The sequence below is a fragment of the Daktulosphaira vitifoliae genome, unplaced genomic scaffold (genome assembly GCF_025091365.1).
Source record: "Daktulosphaira vitifoliae isolate Bord-2020 unplaced genomic scaffold, ASM2509136v1 Scaffold_1, whole genome shotgun sequence".
Taxonomy (NCBI): domain Eukaryota; kingdom Metazoa; phylum Arthropoda; class Insecta; order Hemiptera; family Phylloxeridae; genus Daktulosphaira; species Daktulosphaira vitifoliae.
Genome location: NW_026099572.1, coordinates 46,101,974 through 46,124,749, shown reverse-complemented (window position 1 = coordinate 46,124,749; position 22,776 = coordinate 46,101,974). Strand labels below are relative to the sequence as shown.

At 32.0% G+C, this 22,776-nt stretch overlaps 4 protein-coding genes across 5 annotated transcripts; 3 read left to right on the top strand and 1 right to left on the bottom strand.

The window, feature by feature from the left end:
- The first annotated feature begins 153 nt into the window (after window positions 1-153).
- LOC126904297 (uncharacterized) lies at window positions 154-1,904 on the top strand. The gene is made up of 4 exons (XM_050683232.1): window positions 154-460; window positions 522-654; window positions 711-992; window positions 1,055-1,904. Exons 1-4 carry the CDS (start codon window positions 167-169, stop codon window positions 1,648-1,650), a joined length of 1,305 nt encoding a protein of 434 aa, XP_050539189.1. The 5' UTR covers window positions 154-166; the 3' UTR covers window positions 1,651-1,904.
- An 886-nt stretch (window positions 1,905-2,790) lies between these two features.
- Window positions 2,791-3,357, top strand: LOC126893774 (uncharacterized). The gene has a single exon (XM_050664264.1). The coding sequence runs from the start codon at window positions 2,791-2,793 to the stop codon at window positions 3,355-3,357; it is 567 nt and encodes a 188-aa protein (XP_050520221.1).
- A 3,042-nt stretch (window positions 3,358-6,399) lies between these two features.
- On the bottom strand, window positions 6,400-13,503 carry LOC126904277 (protein PFC0760c-like). 2 transcript variants are annotated; one of them, XM_050683184.1, is made up of 3 exons: window positions 11,968-13,503; window positions 10,899-11,060; window positions 6,400-6,605 (listed from the first exon to the last, which is right to left on the bottom strand). In XM_050683184.1, the coding sequence occupies exons 1-3, from the start codon at window positions 13,394-13,396 to the stop codon at window positions 6,406-6,408; spliced, it is 1,791 nt and encodes a 596-aa protein (XP_050539141.1). In that variant the 5' UTR covers window positions 13,397-13,503; the 3' UTR covers window positions 6,400-6,405. The 2 variants fall into 2 exon arrangements, with proteins under 2 accessions (XP_050539141.1, XP_050539151.1); XM_050683194.1 differs by lacking the exon at window positions 10,899-11,060.
- Window positions 13,504-18,210: 4,707 nt separating this feature from the next.
- On the top strand, window positions 18,211-19,461 carry LOC126904405 (uncharacterized). The gene has a single exon (XM_050683425.1). It carries the CDS (start codon window positions 18,607-18,609, stop codon window positions 19,006-19,008), a length of 402 nt encoding a protein of 133 aa, XP_050539382.1. The 5' UTR covers window positions 18,211-18,606; the 3' UTR covers window positions 19,009-19,461.
- The last annotated feature ends 3,315 nt before the right edge of the window (window positions 19,462-22,776 follow it).

Below are 22,776 nucleotides of genomic sequence, written 5' to 3'. Positions count from 1 at the left end.
CCTGGCTACGATCCGACAAAACCAAACTCATGGATCGTGTATCAAGATTGTAAGTATTATATATAAAAGTACAATAATTGAACTGTGAATTAAAAACGTTTAATGTATATAGGCAATAACCTTTACGGGTGGGCTATGAGTCAACCCATANCTTTACGGGTGGGCTATGAGTCAGCCCATGCCGTACGGTGGCTTCCGGTGGTATGAAGGATCAGATCCTCTGGCCGACCTCCAATTGCTTTCGGACACTGGTAATACGGGGCGTATATATGAAGTCGATTTATCGTATCCAGAAGGGCTGCATGACGAGCACAACGACTTGCCGTTCTTGCCTGTCAACGATGTACCACCGGGTTCCAAAGAGACCAAACTCATGGCCACTTTGAAACCCAAACAGCGGTACGTCGTACATTACGTTAATCTTAAACAGGCGATCGCACACGGACTGCGAGTCGATAAAGTATGTATAATTAACCTATAAACTATAAACGATGATACTAATATAAATATTTGTACTGCAGGTGCACCGCGTTTTAGAGTTTCAACAAAGTGCTTGGTTGAAACCGTACATTGAGTTGAACACTGAAATGCGGAAACAGGCGGCAAATGCTTTTGAAATATCGTTTTTCAAACTAATGAATAATGCCGTCTTTGGTAAGTGCACGCTCAATGGTAAAGTGAGTTATTTGATAAATATTTATATTTTATAGGGAAAACCATGGAGAACATGCGGAAACGCATCCGCATTGAACTAATCTCCAGTCCCGAACGTCTAAGCAAGCTCGTAAACCAACCAACCTTCAACGACTGTATTAAATACGGCGAAAGGTTGTGCGCCGTCATAATGGACACAAAGATTGTCAAGTTTCTCAAACCAATATACGTCGGTTTAGCAGTGCTTGACATTAGCAAGTCGCTAATGTACAAGTACTTCTACGACGTATTAAAACCTCATTATGGCGACGCAATTAGCCTGGTTTACATGGATACTGGTGAGTACAACCGTACAGTAGAAATATTTTTACAATATTTATATATTTTTAATTTTTCTCAGACTCCTTCATATACCTGCTCAGAGTCAGCGACTTCTACCAGGATTTAGCCGACAGCCCCGATTTACTGGTGTACGTGGACGCATCTAGCCTGCCCAAGGATCACCCTTGTTACTCGACCTCGAGGAAGAAGACGCCTGGTCTGTTTTCAGACGAGACCGGCGGCCTCACCCTCTTTGAGATCGCTGCACTTCGTTCAAAGTGCTATGCATTTGACATGGAAGGCAGCGAATTCATCAAGTCTAAGGGGATCCGCGGACATGTCGTCCGGAACCATCTGTCTTTGGACGATTACAAACGATGTTTGTTTGAAGACGATGGCGACGATGGTGACGATGCGTCAAAACGAGCGTTGGCCGGAGACAATGCCCGTGTAGTCATCGGAGCCGTACGTGATGGTGAGATTCCACCGACATTATCATTACCGTACACTCCGTACCGACAGAACGTGTCAATTCGTTCTTTCGAGCACGAGGTACGCACTTTACGTACAACCAAGTTGGCGCTTAACCGTTTCGACGATAAGCGCTACACGCTCGACAACAGAGTTGACACGCTGGCTTACGGTCATTATGCCATTCCATCGGAAGAAATTTAAGCAACATTAGTTTTTATAGTAATAATAAGATTGTAAAACTCTTTAAATATCCATATTGATAAATGTAAAATATATTGTATGATAAACCGTGTAATTGAATTTTATGATAAGGTTTTTGTAAATATAAGTGTTGTATATAAATATATAGTTGTAAATATAGTTTTAAGATTTTTTAATGTAATATTTTAATGAATTGAATTGTAAATAAATGTAAGTTAGAATTGATATTATAATAAATGCTTAATTAATTAAAGTAATTACCCTCTATTTATTTCGATAATACCAGATAGATTATTTTACAATAGGTATTAATAACCTATAGTAAATACTACACGTAATTTAGAAATATTTATTTATTTTACTATAATCATTAATATACATTTTATTTAGGGAAAATATAATTATTGTACGAATACAAATGAGAATATTGCAAAATCATTTTTTGACAATAATGTTACATATTATAATTCATCCATTGTTTTAAGCAGATTGCCTTGTATAAACTACACACTGTCGGGTTGTTCATGTGTCGGATACAACACATTTTTGTAACACAACTTAAATTGTACAGCGGTGGGCAGTCCAAATCCTCGACGTTGACTATACGTTGTCCCGGTATGTACTTTTCCACTACTCGCTTTTTCACAGCTCCTTTCACGTAAATGGTCTCGCACCGCAACAGTTTCATGATTCTCGGCAACTCATTGTATTCAACGTCACCGCAACGAGTATCCATTCCATGTAGGTATTTTTTCAACCAAAAGTTTGTTTTAGTATCGCCCTCGATACTTTTTGGATGTTTAAACATCCAATGAGCGAATGAAGTACAGTCTATGGCATAGTCTATGGCCAGAAGCCTACCCTTTAGAAGACATCACGGCAGACACCGTTTCGAAGGTCATCTTCAGGGAGTGGATTTCACGATTTGGTGTCCCAGAACGGTTAACAACCGACCAAGGCCGACAGTTTGATGGTGAGCTTTATAATGCGCTCCTTAAGCTTATCGGTTCAAAACACATAAGAACGACCGCTCGACACCCTCAATCCAATGGCATCATCGAACGCTTCCATCGGCAACTCAAATCAGCCCTACGCTGCCACGAAAGCGTAGACTGGGTCGAACGTGTACCCATCGTCCTAATGGGCATCCGAGCTGCATGGAAAGAAGACCTTCAGGCAACCTCAGCAGAGCTGGTTTTCGGAGAATCCATACGTCTGCCAGGAGAGTTCGTGAACCCGAAACAAACGACAGGAGACTCCGACCCAGCTGTCTACGTCAACCGCCTTCGCCGACACTTCAACGAGCTGAAGCCTCAACCAACTTCATGGCATGGAGATAAGCCAACTTTCATTTTTAAAGATTTGGCCTCATCATCCCACGTTCTGGCCTACCGCAATGCACCTAAAGGTCCGCTGGAGAACCCCTACGAAGGTCCATTCCCAGTCATATCACGGCACCCTCGCTATTACGTCATCAAAATACGTAACCGAGAAGTAGCTGTATCGTTTGATCGACTGAAACCAGCATACGTGACCAGGGACAGCCCCGATGACCTACAAGGGCACGAAGATCGACCACAAGACCAGCAACCAGAAAACCAGCAACCAGCCGACGACTCATTTCCAGAGGACAGTCACTCCGACAACAACCGTACAACACGTTCAGGAAGAAGAGTGCGCTTCACACAGTTTTATCAAGCGGGATAGAAACAGTTTACTCATTGAATCGTAATTTCATTACTGGAAGGGGGGTGATGTGGCGGCCGAATGTTCTAGAACGTTCGACCGCCGCCGCCTCTAGAAGATTCTTCGGCGGTCGATTGTTCTGGAACATTCTACCGCCTATATAAGAAGTGGGACCGTTGCTCCTAGTTATCAATCATCAAACCACAGTGTCCAGTGATCAGTCATCAGTTATCATTTTCATAAATTGTTCATTTTGTTCGTTGTTCATTGTTTATAGTTAATCAGTTTAAATTATTATTTGTTATACTGTAAATTTACTGTTGAAATAAATCATATTTCCCACATATAAATCAAGTGCTGTACTCGTAAATTTAATAATGGTGATTTTTACTAGGATGAATAATTGACTAAGGTTTAAAAAGAATTAAGAGTAAATTTTACTATTTACCTGTTTAAAATTTGAGATCTCCATAATTTTCAAAAAAGATGTTTACACAGAAGCGCGTGGAGAAAAAGTGATGGTTGAAAGAGTACTTGTTTAAGACGTGTTATAAAGCGAATAGAGCAAAAAATCACGGGAATCTGGCGTCAGTCATACTTACACGTGTCGTTGGTCATCTTTGATAAGGACAATATTTAGATCTCAATCGTGACCTCTCTGCAACTTTATAGTGACTTAGTGTGGGAATTTATTTAATAACTATTTTTATAATATAATTAGACTTCGCGTTTGGGATCTAAGCAAGTAATGAAAACTATGCGAAGTCACAAACATAGATCGTAAATTAGTAATTTTGACTATGTTTGGGCGATTTCAAAATTTTTATTTTGACATCGCATAGATCTCTTATTGTTATGTCGTATTTTCATCAATAATTGTATTCGCATAGATGTTAAAGTCAACGTATGCACATAGGGTAATATCCAAAAAATATTGAAAACATAGTCGGGTATCAATCGTTTTAGCATGCAACAAGAGATGAATTAATTAAAAAATTACGGTCGTGTATTGAAGAAATGGGGCTAATAAATTTCAACCTTAAACTCGAGGGGTCTTATAAGGTTTCAAATAATTAAACTAAGTTTAAAATCGGTCATTTAAGACGTCAACGATTGAGTTAATTAATGAAGATGATATCAATCATGTCGTAGATATTTCGTACACCAAGTTACTAGTAGAATGGGTAAATTTTCCAGGTAAAGGTAGTAATTCTTTTGCAAATATTTACTGTCTTTTACTCGATATATACAAATATCAGCCTTTGGCCGGTTAAACGTATATTGATTTATCGCATGATATTAATAATAGAAAGACTGTAATAAACTCATAAGATCAGGATAAACAATGTTTTAAATGTTTTTTATTGTGTAATAAACAAAAAAGAATAAAGAAAAAGGTTAAGTTATACAAAATGGTGAAAATAGTGAAAGATAAAAATTAATTAGTAAAACTAAAAGAGTTTAATTAATTGATAAATGCTTTAATGTAGATAAACAGATAAAACGTCAGTAGCACAGTGGGGTCACGGCACAGATCGTGTCATAGTTGCGTCTAGAATAGATGATATCTAACAGTAATTAAAATCACTACCATAAAAAACGCTTCAAGGACAATCTGTAGATAATGTTTTATTTAAATAAATTGGTAAATTATTCAAAAGCAAAATTCTTACTTAAAAAGAATTAAGGGAAAATTGCAAAAAAATCATCGCTACAGGCAATGATTTTAACTGAATTGCCAACTTCGTCGCATTCATCGATTGATAGAATTGGCAATTTAAGCTAAATCAAATGTTAAAATTACTGATTTTTTGACGTATCGTTGAAAGAAATCGGTCCAGGGAGAGTTGAGAAATTATGACAACAGACACAAAAATAAAAAACACATGACACGGCTTCGTCTTTTGCTCTAGGCTGGCGCTCACCCGTGTCTTTCTCGATATCAGCCGTACAGAGCTATTAATATGACAATCGATTGTCATCGGTTGTCTTCCCGCCCTTGACAACGAGATAAGGCCGCCGCCCAGTATGGATTACGGATATTGCGTTCTGTTCTGTTACCGACGTATACCTTAACTGGTTGATATTATTGGTTCCGGTTTGTGTTTTTTATTAGTGGTAATTGCGACTAATTACGATCGCAATTAATCTGCGTGGCCTTACGATTCGCAATAAAAAAAAAATATATATATATATATATATTATATATTAAATACTTGTCGTTGGCATATACTTATATTAATTAATTAATAATTAATTCGTGCGGCTTAAAATTACATACACCGTATTAAATATTTAATACTGTTATACATATATATATCTGCGGTAGTGCATTATAGCGTCACTCGTGCCCCGTACCCTTATTGGATTACGTGTCATACATCATAGTAAAATTAATACGTTTTAAGCTTCGCATCGAATTTAAAAATATTGAAATAAATTCAACAAATGTATTATCAGTTCAATAAAATTAAAGAAAAAGATATATGTATATAACGTTAAAAAGCAACAAGATATTAATGAGAATAATTACCAGATAATTGGGTCTCATATGATAAGATAATTTTGGTTGTAGGTGATTTTAAAGATAATGGCAATTAGTTGGTAATTTAAATAAAAAAAAAAAAGAAATCAATTATATGTTTAACGTATATAAAATTAATGACGAACAATTTATAAACCCAGTGAAATGTATGAATGAAGGTCAATATATGATTCTCTATCATGTAACTAATGTACTTAGAAAATGTGGGGATCAGGTGCACCTATTATTTTATGTTATGTAACTGGCTAATCTAGGGCTAGTAAATCAGTACTTATACGGACTTTAGCTCAATCAACATCTAGAATAGCTAATCTTAGGCCACATATTTATAAATTTCGTTCAGTTGTTCGGAACACACCTTTAGCCAGAATAATTTTTTATTAATTGACCTTAAAATTTATTAATGTATTGTTATTTATTATTTAATTATCTAGATATACATGTTACACTATATTTAAATTTGTGTTCTAAATACTGTATATGAGACTTAAATAAACTTTACATAAATTAAATTAACTTAAAAACTATTCATAAAGTAAATAATCCACTAGATATTTAGGAGTATAATATTTCTGACTTGCTACTTCAAAATCCTTATTGTCATCATTATTCATCTCATCATTTTCATCACTCGAACTATGACTATAATGTTTATTTATATAACTTGAATTATCATCGGGGAAATAAAGTTGTCGATATATGTCTTCATAATTTCCTAATTGTTCTAATAACAAAATTTTTTTATTTATAATTTATCATATAAAAATTATGAAAACTAAAAAGCTCGAGTAGGTATAAACTCATATTGATGTATGTATAATCCACTCGCTTTTAATACCCACTTTATTTATTTATCTACTTGTAATTTTTATCTTCATATAATAGAAAACTTCACAAACTAGTTTGTTCTTATATTTTTTTTTTATCCGATTGACTATTTATTTATTACAGCTTAAAAATACATAAATAGAGTGAGTGTGTACTAAAATCTATTATAACTGGTCCTAACTGTTGTTTTTATTTTAATAATAAAATTATCAAATTTACTTTGATTTGATAATATTCTACTATCGTAGTTGAATCTAAAATTTAACGTTGGTCTTACAGGGTAACTACTTAATCCTTAGAGTGCCTTTAAATTTTTTTAAACGAACTATGTATATTTCTATAAAGAAGTTTATATTTTAAAAATACCATTTTAACCATTAGTTACGTGCGTGGGGTAATTATTTATTGTTTATATTGTATGTCAATATGAACAAATTAAACGCCGTCCAATAGGCATACAATACATGCCTATTGGTTAACATAAGTGACTAGCAAATTTGGAGAGGTTCATCTTCTATTGACGGTTATGCATCTGATGAACATGATGATATAGTAAAAAGTTCTAACACTAAACAATCTAAATAATCAGGGGAATCGACAGGCTATTAATATCACAATGAATATCAACAAATACTATGTGCAGGTTATGAAAGTTATCAAAAATTTGACGATGAAATTTCATAAACGCATATAGAATGTTTTTATAGAAATCTGGGACAAAATGGAATATTCATAAGACAAATCTGACAACAAAAATCTAAGCTGTAAAAAGATAAATGAAAAATCAGACTTGACTAATACGATTAATATGGCAAAGTTGTAAAAACTGAAATCGACGTATGGTACACTTTTCTACGGTTCTTATGAAAAAAAATATCGTGTTCTGTACAAATATACAGAGTAATTTACTTATCACAATATATTATTCATCAAAATCGGTCCAGCGAGATCTGAGATTGATGTCCGTTGCCGGAGAGTTCTCCCCCATTGCGGCATCCTGGCAAAAGGAGGGCGCCATTGGGGGAGGAAGGTGACAGTGACGACGAGGCCACGTTCGATGTTGGTCTCAACCACGTTGTTGCTCTCGCTAGAACGGCGGAAGTCGAGGGGAGCCTGATGAACGAGGTCCCGGGCACCCACCTGGAGTATCTCGTTCAGTAGATCTCCCTTTGGCGTCAGGCCCTCAGTGAACTGAGGAGTTCGGTGCGGCCATCCCGCAAGAGGCGGCACGACCCGTTGGAGGAGGCGACTACCACGTCGTCTATGATCGAGAGCATAGGCGCGCAAGTGGTTATGCTTCGAGGAGTCATAGACAAACGACGAGGTATGGGTGTGCATAGAGAGGTGCAAACCGCGACGAAGTGCCTGGAGGATATCCTGGAGAGGGAGAAACACGGAAGAGCGTCTCCGCCGGCCAACAACCCCCTTGAAGCTTCAGCGGAGGCAGTAGACAAACCACGGGCGCCGGAAATAGCGCCTGTGAATTTGGCTAAAGAAGTCGGGACGCAAACCGTCGAGGACCCGCCGGCCTTTACACCGAAGGGAGCCGACGAGACAGAAAAGAAAAAAAGGAAGAGGAAGAAGAAGCGGCCTTCTGTCCCATGCCCTGCCACCGATCCAGTCATCTCGCCTACCTAGACGCAGACTGATAGGAGTGAGGCGAATCGGGCAAACTATGAAGGCTCTATCGAAGGGGATGCGGGAGCTGCTCCTGCTGAACCGCTATGGACCCAAGTAGTAGGACGGAAGGCTGGGTTAAAGAGAAGGGAGGATGCGGTAGCCAAGCCCAAACCCCCACGAACGACGAGCAACCAAAAAGCAGCGAAACTGCGGTCGAAAGTCCGCACGAACATCGGCGGTAAAGGGTGGTATGCGAGGTGCGAGGTGCTCCTCAAGATGGCTCTTCGCCTGGCAGCCATAGGCCGAGTCCGGGTTGAGTGGACTTCCTGTAGGCTGAGGATTCTTAACAAGGGTCCTCAGTGCTACAGGTGTCTGGAACGTTAGCATATTGCCCAAGCGTGTAAGGGACCGGACCGGTCAAAGGCCTGCTTCAGATGCAAGAAGGAGGGGCACCTTTCCAAGGACTGCCCCGGAAGTAGAAGAAAGGAAGAAGGTCGGGCTCCGACCAGAAACCAGAAGAAAGAAGACGGCCTACCCCCACCTCCGCGTGGTCCAACCCGGACAACGGACCCTCTAGTAGGGTCTGGCTAACGGGGGAGGCTACGTCGCGCTGGGATTCGGCTCTAGTGTAAACTTGGGCCGCGTCACAGCGCGGTGGTAAGAAGTAATGAAGGCGACGTGGGCCACCCTGAAGCAATGCCTAACGGCAGTTCCAGGGCGGTACACATTAAAGTCGAAAAGGAGGGAAAAAAAAGATCTGAGATTGAGAAAAAGAAAAAGAAATAAAAAAAACCCAGCACAGGGGGGTCGCGGCACAGTGGTGACGTGGTATAGTTGGATCAAGTATAATGATATCTGACAGTGATTAAAATCACTACCATAAATAACGCTTCGATGCAAATCTTTAGATAGTGTTTAATTTAAAAAAAATTGGTGGATTATTCCAAAAGCTACATGATCCAGCTATTTCTTTATTTATATCCTGATTAAGATAAAGTATGTCGAAAAAAATAGAAATTATTAAAATATATTATTTCTCATAAAAATATTATGTTGTTCCATACACTTTTCAATATGTTATAGTATTATAAAGTTAATGATGTTAACTTTAAATGTTAATAGTTAAAAATGTAAAATACAAAATCGAAAATTTTCACACAATAATAGCATTTGGTAGCCATTTTCACTGTGAAGACAAAATAAAGTCCGAAATTTTTTTTTGCATAATAAAGTAAATTACATTATCTTTAATTTAATATATATATAAAAGTGTCAGACTTTCCGGAACATTTTCAAAAGTTAAGTTGAAAAAGTTAATTTTTTGTGAAAAAATTGTCACTTTAAATCCCCCCCTGTGGGTAGGAAAAGAGTCAGATATAAAAACAAATGTACCAAATGATAGGTAATCATAGGACATCATGCATCTATATAAAAAACAATTGTATTTATTTGGTTATTTTTAAAAAAGTTATAGAAATTTTAAGTAAAAAAAATGTTCAAAAATTTCGAAAATCAACGATTTTTAAATTTGTAATTTTTTTGGAGGTTTCTCCCATTTATGGGGAACGAGGGATTTTTTTCAATTTTTGAAGGTAATGTGTTCGACTAGATACGATTTGTGATCTTTTGACGTATCGTTGAAAGAAATCGGTCCAGTGAGAGCTGAGAAAAAGTGGCAACAGATATAAAAAAATAAAAATAAAAACACATCACGGTAAAATTAATACCTTCTCAGCTTTGCATCGAAGCTAAAATCAAGAATTTTTTAAAATTTAAGAAAAAAATTTTTATGTGAAAATTCTAAATTTTATATTTAACATTTTTAACTTTGTTATGCTATAACTTATTGAAAAGTGTATAGATCAATACAATTTTTTTATGAGAAATAATATTTATATCCCTCTTTCTTTCAACATACTTTATCTTAATCAGGATATTAATAAAAAACTAGCATATCATGTAGCTTTTGGAATATTCAACCAATTTTTAAAATTAAACACTGTCTTAAGATTTGCAACGAAGCGTTTTTTATTATACTTGATCAAACTATATATATATAATAATATGAAAAATAATTACAATAATTACAAAAATTGTAAACAACAAAACACTATTATTATATTTTATTATATTATTTAATTTTGAGTGGCATTTTACTGATTTTCTATTGCTAAATTTTATACGTTACACTTTTTCCTCAAACTTCAAATTTTTAATAGTGTATTAAACAGATATATAACTAAAAAATTAAACAAAAATTTCTTTAAAATAAGCCCCCCTACAAAAATAAAAGGCCTAGAATACGTGTATTTTTATAAAATGTCTAACTTTGTAGTACTCTAAATCCCAAGAAAATTACTTGAGTGTTCAATATATTATACATGAGACATATTAATGTATTGTTATTTATTATTTAATTATCTAGATATACATGTTACACTATATTTAAATTTGTGTTCTAAATACTGTATATGAGACTTAAATAAACTTTATATAAAGTAAATTAATTTTAATAACTATTCATAAAGTAAATAATCAACTAGATATTTAGGAGTATAATATTTCTGACTTGCTACTTCAAAATCCTTATTGTCATCATTATTCATCTCATCATTATTCATCTCATCATTTTCATCACTCGAACTATGACTATGTTGTTTTTTTATATTATTTGCGTTATCACCAGGAAAATAAAGTAGTCGATATATGTCTTCATAATTTTCTAATTGTACTAATAACATAATTTTTTTATTTATAATTTGCTTATAAAAATTACAAACTCTAAAAAACTTGAGTGGAGAATATTGTACAATTTTTGACTTCATATTACAGAAAAATTAAAGGAAAATTATAAAATTCAAAAACGTCTAAAATATTATGTTGTTATCGTTTTTTTTATCCCTTTAGAGTTTATAAACCTTAAATTTAATTTACTTAAATAATATATTCCTAAAATATAAAGTGGAAATAATTTCTGAATTTATGATATAAAAAAATAAATTACAAACAATTTTGTTTTTGTAATTTTGTTTTTTATCCGAAGGACCATTCATCTAATATGGTATTTTAAATATGTAAATAGACAGAGTATATATTTAAAATTTATCTATGTACAAATTAAAAGTTTATTAATTTTATGCTACGCAAGGACTCCATTATAACTGATCCCGACTGTTTTTTTTTTTAGATTTAACAGTAAAATTTTAAATATTATTGATTTGATAATATTCTTCTGTCTCAATAGAAACTAAAATTTGCAGTCGGTTGTACACGTAACTTTCATCACCCCTTATGCAGCTCAAAAATATTTTAAGTGAACTTAATATGTTTATTTAAGAAAGTTTGTACAAAAAAATACTATTTTACACAATGTAAAGTTTATATTGTTTATAGTATAAACAATTAATGCTATACATTTCTATAAAAAAATCTAATTTTTGTGATATATAGTTTATATAGTGGGGTTCATCTTATCGTAAATTTATATTAAAAGTCTATGTCTTAGTACTTTATTATTTGACTTCCTAATACACTTTATGTATATTTTTTTATTAATTTATAAACGCATTACCAACATTTTTTTCATTCTTCTATTTAACAGAAAGAAAAAAATCTTGGTTTTATATCTGCGAACTCACCTAATGGAATATTAAACTTGAGAGTAGTTTGAAATGTATACAAATTTATGTGTCCTGTAGGAATATATTTGTTTGCAGTCTTATAACAACACTGATATTTTTTCAATGTTAAATTGAATAAGGCGAGTTTATTTACTTCTGCAACAGCTAGATAAAAAGTGTTAATAATATTGTTTACTGTGTTTTGTTCTGTCTGTAATAGACGAAATTTAGTACATAAGACATTCATTTTCAAAAATTGATAGCAAAATTTTACTATTGTTCCCCCTTCTCTACTTTTAAACAATTTATTACGTTCTTTGAAGGATAAAATAAGCTCATACATTATATTAAAAATACGATCAATTTTAATTGTATATACTTCATCCAATAAATTCAAATCTATAAAGAATTTCATGGTTTCAACAATATGTTGACCCATTTCAATAATTAAATTTTCCATTACCTGCTTTACTTCCATATTTTTAAATTTATTAAGTAAAAGAAATTTTCTAACCAATGAAAAATAAAAACGTACGATCAAAAGAATTGGTCGAACTGTTGCTACATTTACTAAATTTTTAAATGCTTGTACATTTTTTAAGTCAAAATCGAACTTGATGAAACGAAACACATCAAATAACTTTATTTGATAATTATTAGTACTGTCTATTCTTAACGGCGCATATCGAACCATGTCTAATACAACATTAAGTTGTTTGTCATAGTTATATCTAATATATTGTTCAGCATCAGAACCTGATGCCAAGTCTAGCTTTAAATAACGTGGCCTATTTTCCATTAAATATCTACTTGAAACATTTTTTTTAATATGAAAAATTCCCATTATGTCTAATACATCATTAAATTCCTTATTTTCTATGTGACTGGCTGTTTGTTTTGCCTGAGATCCTGTCGATAATTCTAGCTCACAAAAATTAGATCGGGTTTCCATTAAATCATAAAATAAGAATTTTTTTGGATTAAAATTATTATATGATTGCTTACGAAATGACAACGCTAAATGTTTCACAATGACAGTATAACTTTTTAATATTTCAGTATCGTCCGCATCGTACCATAATAAATATTCGTTCATAACAATAAATATGTTATTTTTTAATTGTTTCAAAACACGAAGCAAAATATCTGGCATATAACTAATTGGCGGTACCTTAAAATGAGTGTATGCTATGAAGTTATTATTAAACGATACATCTGAACATTTACTGTTAATAAAGTATTCCAATCGTTCAACAATTGATCGATTAATTAATTTATAGCCTTGAAGTAAATTCTGCGAGCTTTCAGTTCTACTAAATTCACCATTTTCATTTTTAGCGATCATGTTTATAGATCCCGAAACATTGTTTAAGTATAAATTTATGGTCATTAAATCTTCTGCTATATACATTTCGTCCATATCCCATAACGCATCTAACATGATCATTATGATTTCATCATGAGATTTAATTGCTAAACCATAATTTCTTAATTCTAGTTCAGAAATTGTATTTTCGAAGTTAAATAAATACTGCTCACTGTATTTGAAATAATTAAAAAAATATTTAGAGAAATTGCAATGCAATTCTAAATGGTNCTGTATTTGAAATAATTAAAAAAATATTTAGAGAAATTGCAATGTAATTCTAAAGGGTCCATGGAAATAGAACATTTAGTATAGACAATAACAGATATGAAAATTATTGTATTTAAAATTTTCATATTGATGTAAACTTCACTACTTGAAAATTTAAAATAAATTCTTGACAACATTAAAAATTAACACTTTATTTAAATTTAACCTAAAAAGAAGAGTAAACATTGTACAATTATTTATTTAATCCTTTAAATAATATTTTATTTGCTTTAACTGTATTTACTTTAAATCTCAAAATGTATGTTTCGATTTTTTTAAATTTTAGTTTATATACTTTTAAACATATGACATTTTATAATATAAAACTAAATTAATTCCTCTTAATTTAATTTTCGCTTAGGTTTTGCTGAGAATATTGTATTTACTATGTTGTATTTTTTCATGTGTTCTTGTTTAATTTTATTCATTAACTGAGTGAGAAAAATGCTTATGTATAATTATTCGCAAAATAATTAAAATAATTATTAATTTTTAATATGTTAAAAGTAATCATTTTGAACTTACTTTTTTTTTTCCTTTAAAGAGAAAGTTGTAATAAAAAAAAATTAATTTATTCATATAACTTTTAAATGAAATTTTTAAGATGTTATGAAGAAATTTAGCAGAAAAGATCTTTTTTGCATTTTTACCATAATAGTTCACTTAAATAAAGATCATAGTATTAATTGCTATTTAACTTTTGTTGATTTAAAAGATTCTACAATTGAATAATTCAGAACTTAGTTAATTTTAATAATTTACTTTAACTAAAAGAACCAACGAAAAAAAAATGTTAAAATGATTTACTCAATTGAGTATATTAAAATATTTGATTAGAATTGTAAAAATTCATCTTTAAATTCAGGTGAAACTAAAAATAGTTTTTTTTTTTTAATTTATGATTTATAAAGCAACATATTACAAGACAATTTGGAATATTATAGACTGATAGTAGCACACACAAAAAGGGTAAAAAAATTAATAAATTACAAAGTAAAATTATTTACTTTTGTAGTTGAATACTTATATCATATCAAATCTAATTCGACAATAAATACTGTAAGGTTTCAGCCAAACCAGAGGGCCTACTAATTACCCACTGCCCAGGGGGAACACTGGACAGTGACCTAGTAGCCGCGCCAAGCAAGATAGTACTTGTTGACGGAGCTACTAGGTTTTGATTAAAAAAAAAACAAATATTAATAAAAAGAGAAAGGCCATGTATATTATATTTTACTTTTTAATTATTGAAAATTTAAATGTATAATTTTAAATATATATAGTCATGAGAAAAGAGGAAAAAAAAACAAAAAGAAGAAAAAGAGGTGCTATATATATAATATTAATAAGGGGTTTGAAAAGGGGGGTTTCATGTTGTACTTGATGTTGTTGTTCTTGAGGAGTGATGGCCCACCACCGGCCATAGTTGCGCCTCACATCACCACAATCATTGACATCTCGACGTTTTTATTTTACAAAAAAACGGAGGACAAAAAAAATACAATGAACAGCCTGGTGACGGCTGGTCGACTCAACGTTTTATTTTATTAAAAAAAAACGGAGGACAAAAAAAAAATACAAGAAAACGTGGTTTTCACAAAAAAACAGACGACTTGTCGTCTCGGTAGTTTAGATAAAAAAAAATCATTTTCGCGGCATTTGAATAGTGACCGGTGATCATGATGTCGCCGGGTGGTGGGGGTGCCAACTTTGAACTGGTTCATAGGGAGAATACAAAAGTGTAGGGATGCACTGTGTGCGGTCAACTGTCACAACAAACCGGGTACTGACCATTGGATTGGTTGATTGGTATATAAACTAATTTAATAATTGGGGATATACATAATACCTAATGCACACACTATTAACTGATAAGATTTATATATTAAAAACAAAAACTTGTATAAATTCTACAACATTACAATACTTTAAGAATATTAGAAATTAATGATTTTAATTGTTTCTATATAATACGAATTGTAATTATTTGACCTATCATTGAAAAAAGTAGTTCAAGTGAGGGTTAGGAAAATAAATCGCAGCTACAAATAAAACCACATAGTAAAATAATAATAACATGAATATAAATTTCTTCTCACGTGAGGAGACTATAGTGATAGGATCCTTTATATTTATTGAAATTATTGAATCTAACTGAGATAAATATCAAATGATTTGAAAATTTTATTCTAACTCAAAAAATATGCAAAATATTAATAGCCATAGATGGATTTTAACTTAGTACCCGTGCGTAAAAGACACATGTGTTTCCAATTCGGCAACTGTTCGTTGCTTTCTCACACGTTAAAATTGGCTATTTAAGCTAACTCAAATTTAAAAATTACTTTTACAACTTTAAAAAAGTAAAAAATTTTTAATATGTTTAATTTCTTATGTCTTATGAACATTATTCTATGTCAATTAAATTATATAATATTCATGAAAGTCAGGGTATTCTCCTAATAAGATATTTTAAAATAAAATAAAATACAAAACCTAAAATTTTAATTAAAAAATAGCATATTTTTGAATACGGTAGCCATTTGCACGTAGAAGATAGGTCGCCGGAAAATTTTTTTTTTAATTTTATAGTACATGATATAAGCTTTAATTTGACATATGTTTAAAGGACGCAGTATTTCCGGAACATTTTCAAAAGTTTAGTTGAAAAAGTTTTATGTTTTATACAATTTTTCAAGTTTTCAACGCCCTCTATATAAGGGGAATTGTTTAATTTTAGTAAAAAATATGTCAAATGAAAGTTGTACTTATGATGTATTTAGGAAAAAAAAATTTGTGCTAATACATACATTTTTTGAAAAGTTATAGCATTTTTAAGTTGAAAATTTAAAATCGAAAATTTTAACACAAAATTAGCGTTTTTTTAACTACGGCAGCCGTTTACATGCAGAAGATAAAGTGAAGCTAATATATTGTTTGATATTAGAACCAAAACAGGGCATTGACAAAATAAAATAATTGAAAATTATATTATGTTTAATATCATAAGAATTTTTATTTTGATAATAGAAATTTATATTTTAGCTTTGATGCAAAGCTGAGAAGGTATACATTTTACCATGACGTGTTTATTTTTTTTAGCTTCGATGCAAAGCTGAGAAGGTATTAATTTTACATATATTATATAATTTAATTGACATAGAACAAAGTTCATAAGACATACGAAATTAAACTTATTAAAATTTTTTTACTCTTTTAAAGTTGAAAAAGGAGGAAGTCATATTAAAGGACGCCATTGACCTGTTCCTATCCTGCCCCCCCATTCCCTGACCCTGCTAAGGAAGAATAACCCGCAAACCCCCCATTACCCTCGTTCACATTATGCGATCGACCAACACCCAACCCACAAAAGCGCGATAACGCGCGAACAACCAGCTCGTCATAACAAACACCGTAAGTATTATTATAAAGCTTTATGTTACCAATTGGTAATCGCGCCACGCGTTATACAATTCACTGAGAAGACCGGCGGCTTGGCGGGGGGGTATTTGCATAGTTGTAAAAAATACTTTTAAAAAGTATTTTAAATAATATTCAAATATTTTAAAAAAAATGTATTTAAAATACTATTTGAATACTTTTCATACAAAAGTATTTGAGTAATACTCAATTACTTTACAAAAGTATTTCAAATACTAAGAATACAATTAAAAAATAATAATAATGTTTTTATTTTAACTAAGAGCAAAATGTTCCTCCTAAATAATTACCAAGAGGGTAATTTGAGTCAAATATTGAGTACTCTTAAATTAAAAGAACTCATTTATTATTTTCGATATTTTTTGTTAGAAATAAATAAAATTAATTATTGGAGACTAATCAGTGAAAAAAATAAATATTAGTACACGTGTAAAAACCTGTAAAGTATGTCTTATTGACAATAGAGTAAATCATTTGAACCTGCATTGTAGGTTCAACTGATGTATTAAAAATAGATGTATAGTATACATTGTATACATAATAGCATTTAGATAAACACAATAATTATGTTATACTATAATGTAACATATAAAATAACAGAGAATTATTCTCAATTTTCATTTTGACTCAGTTTAATTTGCTTGCTGTGTTACGGTTAGCAAATTAAAAAAAAAAAAAGTATATTAGTAGTACTGAATATTAAACAGTATTAAATACTAAATAATTGTATTTAAATTACTACTCAGATACTTTTTATTAAATGTATTTAAAAATACTATTCAATACCAATGAAAGTATTTGAATACTTTTATTCAAATACATTTACTCAAATACTTTACGCCTTTGGGTATTTGACACGGTCCCCCGGCGTTCTTGGTACACGGAGTCCCGCGACCTGTGACCCCTTTATCAGCCGTAGCCCTACTACGTGCATATAATAGTTTGTCTGACTAACACCGCGTGCGATACGCCACGGTACAAAGTCCAGCAAGTGCCGCACGTTCATCTACGATTCGCCGCAAATATACATTAAGTAATCTCCGTGACACCGCACGATACGGATTGTCTGCTTATTACGCCTTACCAACCCGCAGCATCTACGATATTACCGTCGGTTTCTATTAAATATTAAGTATATTGTATATTTTATTTTGTTCTTGTTTGTGACTATTTTCTGAAGAAACAATATACGGCTTCACGCCACTTTGTAATAAAACAAATCCTGTTCGTTCTTCATTTGGTGCTCTACGACGATAGTCGTTACACAGAATAATCGTGGTCGTCCAGTAGTTGCATTTGAAAAGAGTAGCGAACAAAACAAACGGAAAACTACTCAAGAACTGAGAAATAAGACGCCTGTTAATATGTTAAGTCATGCAGCACAGATGAGCTTAAGAGCATCGGCACAAATTGAAGCAGCAAAATTACTGAAGGAAATAACTACATCCACACCCACACGTGCAAGTAGATATAGAAAAGTATTTGTGCAGTAACAAGCACCTAAAAAACTATCGGGTGAAGATGCACTAGCTGTTTTAGTAGATGCTAAGCTATCTCGACATCAGTACAATATTATTCGGATGAGTGCCCTTGATAAATTTCCATCATACAAAGTCGTACAAGAAAGTAAAAAACAATGTTATCCGAAACCAAAAGATATACAAGTAACTTCTATACACGCAGAAGTTTCTTTACAAGCATTACTTGATCACACAGTAGAAAGATTATTTTTAGTGCAAAAGCCTGTTATTGACTTACTCCCAGAAATTGAATTGGATAAGTTTATATTATATTCGAAATGGGGCTTTGATGGTAGCTCTGGACATAGTCCATATAAACCAACTTTTTGTAGTCCTGGATCCAGTGATTCGGCTGTATTTATTACAAGTTTAGTTCCACTTCGCTTGGTAAATGATGACCAAATTATAAGGCAAAATACACGTCCTGCATCAACTAGATATTGTAGGCCTATAAAAATTTAATTTATAAAAGAATCTACGAAGACATCTATAGCTGGGAAAGAAAAAGTTCAGAGTCAAATAAAGAAGTTAAATAATAATACTGGGACTTTTGATAATAAATCATTTATTGTAACTCACAATTTGATTTAGCAATGGTTGATGGAGAAATATGTAATGCACTAACAGATACGACATTAATACTTAAATGTTTCTTGTGTGGTGCAAAATCGAAAGAGTTTAATTTAATTGATGAAATCGTTAAACGAGAGGTAAAAACTGATCATTTATCTTTTGGGATATCAGTTTTACATGGGTGGATTCGTTTTTTCGAATGTCTCCTCCATTTATCTAAAAATTACCACTCAAAAAATGGCAAGCTAGAAGATATGTGGAAAAAATATTTGTTTCAGAAAACAATCATAAAATCCAAAAAGAATTTAAAGAAAAATTAGGATTACTTGTATATAAACCCAAACCAGGATTTGGAAATTCTAATGATGGTAACACAGCTAGGCGTTTTTCTCAAAATTCAGAAATTTCTGCTGAAATTACAAAATGAGACATAAAATTAATAAAAAAAATACATATAGTAATGATAGTAGTAGCTAGTGGACACGAAATAAAAGTCAATGAGTTACGAGAATACACGTATAAAACTGCAAAATATTTTGTTAAGAAGTATCCGTGGTATAATATGTCACCCATAATGCACAAGTTTTTTATTCATGGACCAGAGATAATTGAATCTACTTTATTGCCAATAGGACAGTTGACTGAAGAAGCTCAAGAAGCACGAAATAAAGATTTTAAGAGATATCGGGAGCATAACTCAAAGAAATTTTGTGGTGAAAAAACTAATTTAGATATATTAAATTTGTTTTTATTAAGTTCAGATCCAGTAATTTCAAGTAAAAGAAAACTGCCAAGAAAAAAACACAATTAATGCCAATTGAAACACTTGCATCACTCTCTTCAATATGTCAAAGATAGTGATGATGATGATGATGATATCGATGATTATGATAACGATAACCATGACTAATTTTAAACATAAAACTTAAAATAATACATTTTTCTTTTATTAATAAATTGAATAGCTATTTTTGTTAAAATGTCTTTAAAATAAATAAATACCTTATGTTAATATTATGTAAATGACTTTTTACATGTCTGATAGACAAAAATAAAAATAATATTAATTTTAGGAATATATTTTTTGCTCTATGATTTAATACCAACTTTTGTAGCTCGTTGCCCCACTGTGTGGCGGCGCGTTATTCGGCGAGCAGGTTCGCGGGCGGCAGTGACGACAGAATACCCGCCGTCACTCCGAACATCGTTCGGTACGCCGAAACTGTCCGAATAGCCGCCCGCCTCTGCACCCTGAGCAGGGCTTCACGGTTTTTGGACGAATACTCAAAAGTATCCGCCCAAACTGGTGACCCGTACAGGAGGACTGAGTGTACGACGCTGACTAAAAGTCTGCGCCGCATCTCCCTCGGCCCTCCCAGATTGAGCATGAGTCCCGCCTGGCTTGTCACCCTTCCTCAGAAGTACCAAACAAGCCTTCTTCCACCTCGTGGGGAATTCACCCTCAAAGAGGCAGCGGTTCACAACGGGACGTATCTAATCCGGGGCGAGGTCGTTTTCCAACCCCCATACCAGGTTTGCAATCGCGTCGGGACCTGGAGCAGTATTCCGACCCCGCCGCGCGCCACCGCGTCGGCCACCTCCTGGACGTTTAATTTCTCCTCCTACACGTTATCCCCGAACACCTGGGGAGGCAGGACGGATATGTCGTGTAATAACTAAAAATAAAGTTGATGGCGATGGTATTAATAAAGAAGAATGATAATGACATCATCCGTAAAGACAATAAATAAAAGTAAAAAAAATTTTTTTTTTTTTAATAGTAATCATTTTTTTATAGTAATTACTTGTTGAATAAAATACTTATATATATTAGTAATATTTAACTATATTAAAGTATATGTATTTGGATACATTGTGACTAAAATACATAAAATGTTTGATAAAGTTAAATTATTGAATTGATCGTCATAAAAACATAGCAGAGTTAATAACTTATTTTGTAGTTTGAATATATAAAGTATTAATTTTATTAAATAAAATATTACGTTGTTTATGCCGATATAACATTTTGTATAAATATCGTTATTTTAATTACTATGTAATATTACTAATATGATATTATGAATATATATATAAATATATTTATTTTTTTTTATTAGTTGGGGTTCTTTCAAATATTTAAGCATTTTTTTTTTTTTTAAAGAATACTACTGTTTAAGGTGTTTAATCACGATAATATTGTGTAAATTGTAATAAGAAATTTGTTTCTTTCATCTATTATGTTTTTATAATTTGAAAAGAATTATTATAAAAATGAGATTTTTGTGAGATTAAGAAATATATAACAAAAATCTTAATTAAATATTTTATGTAATTACTTTTAAAAAAACATTAACTATAAATTAGGAATTATGTTTTTTTTTTTTTTAAACAATATTTATATTTAATTTTGAATTGTTAAAATAAAAGTGTTTTCTTTATAAAAGTATTACATTAAACTAAGATTCATTAAAATATACAAAACTTTTATGGGTCTGAGACTTAAAAAGTTAAAAGAATTTTTTATAAATAAAAATAGAGTATAAATTGTAATATTAAATTGTGAATTTTTTGTTTTATTTTATAAAATAATTATCTTGGGGGTTTCGAAGCTACTAGTCGGGTGCCACTTGTAATAACTAAAGATAAAGTTGATGGGGATGGTATTAATAAAGAGGAATGATAATGGTATCATCCGTAAAGACAATAAATAAATGTACTTTGTTTCTAGTTATTACCTGATTAGTGTAGTTAGTGTGTTTAAACTACTCTTACCTGATATATCTTGGCTGCAAATCGAGTTCCACGGTTTAGAGAGGAGAAGAAGTACTTAAGGTTTATTAGATATTAAATTAGAAAGACAAATTATTGCATAAGCGTATATTATAAACAATTAAATAGTTATTTAACAAGAATGCATTTTACATTATACTACAGAGTTATATTAAAGAAGAAGACACCAAGTATTAGTATATTAGTAAATAAGTAAAAAACTGAAAAATAAAAGAATGAGCAAAGCTTACTACTTAAGTGAAATCGCGAGCCTAGAAAAAATAGCAGTGACTCTTTAATGAATGTCAAAGGGCTGTTAGGTCTGTTATAATGAATCATAGTAATACAATTTTATGTGATAATATAAATTATTTAATTTAAAGAAAGGTGTCCTTTACAATGTGGTATGAGGAGTGATTTGTATGGTATCATTGTTTGTTTAGGATATGTAAACAAACAATGACGAGTAATGTGTTGTATATTGCTAATCCATACGTGAAACTGTATGAGCTCATTTATGACTTATTCGGTAAGGATTATGTAAACAAAATTAATCGACTACACGCCTAAGCGACGTTAGTGAATCTCTGCTAAGCATAGGTGAAATGTATTGATTTCATTAGGTAATATAAAAAAATATTACAGTCGGATAGAGCGTGTTTACCCACTGTCGAGGGGAAGACTGGACAGTGATCTAGTAGCCAAGCTAAGCAAGAATAGTACTCGTTAACGGAACGACTAGGTTTTAATTTTAAAAAACAATAACTGATAATAAAAAACCCAGCACAGGGGGGTCGCGGCACAGTGGTGACGTGGTATAGATGGATCAAGTATAATGATATCTGACAGTGATTAAAATCACTATAAAAAAAAAACGCTTCGATG

What these genes read in the sequence shown, in the direction of transcription:
- LOC126904297 (XM_050683232.1), top strand. Translation starts at nt 167, where the DNA reads ATGAGTCAGCCCATGCCGTACGGTGGCTTCCGGTGGTATGAAGGATCA. An exon ending in ACGGACTGCGAGTCGATAAA is followed by an intron (nt 461 to 521) that starts GTATGTATAATT and finishes TTTGTACTGCAG; the next exon opens with GTGCACCGCGTTTTAGAGTT. An exon ending in CCTGGTTTACATGGATACTG is followed by an intron (nt 993 to 1,054) that starts GTGAGTACAACC and finishes AATTTTTCTCAG; the next exon opens with ACTCCTTCATATACCTGCTC.
- LOC126893774 (XM_050664264.1), top strand. Translation starts at nt 2,791, where the DNA reads ATGGGCATCCGAGCTGCATGGAAAGAAGACCTTCAGGCAACCTCAGCA.
- LOC126904277 (XM_050683184.1), bottom strand. Translation starts at nt 13,396, where the DNA reads ATGATCATGTTAGATGCGTTATGGGATATGGACGAAATGTATATAGCA. An exon ending in CAAGTTTAATATTCCATTAG is followed by an intron (nt 11,061 to 11,967) that starts GTGAGTTCGCAG and finishes TTATGTTATTAG; the next exon opens with TACAATTAGAAAATTATGAA. An exon ending in TAAGGATTTTGAAGTAGCAA is followed by an intron (nt 6,606 to 10,898) that starts GTCAGAAATATT and finishes TTTTGTTATTAG; the next exon opens with AACAATTAGGAAATTATGAA.
- LOC126904405 (XM_050683425.1), top strand. Translation starts at nt 18,607, where the DNA reads ATGAGTGCCCTTGATAAATTTCCATCATACAAAGTCGTACAAGAAAGT.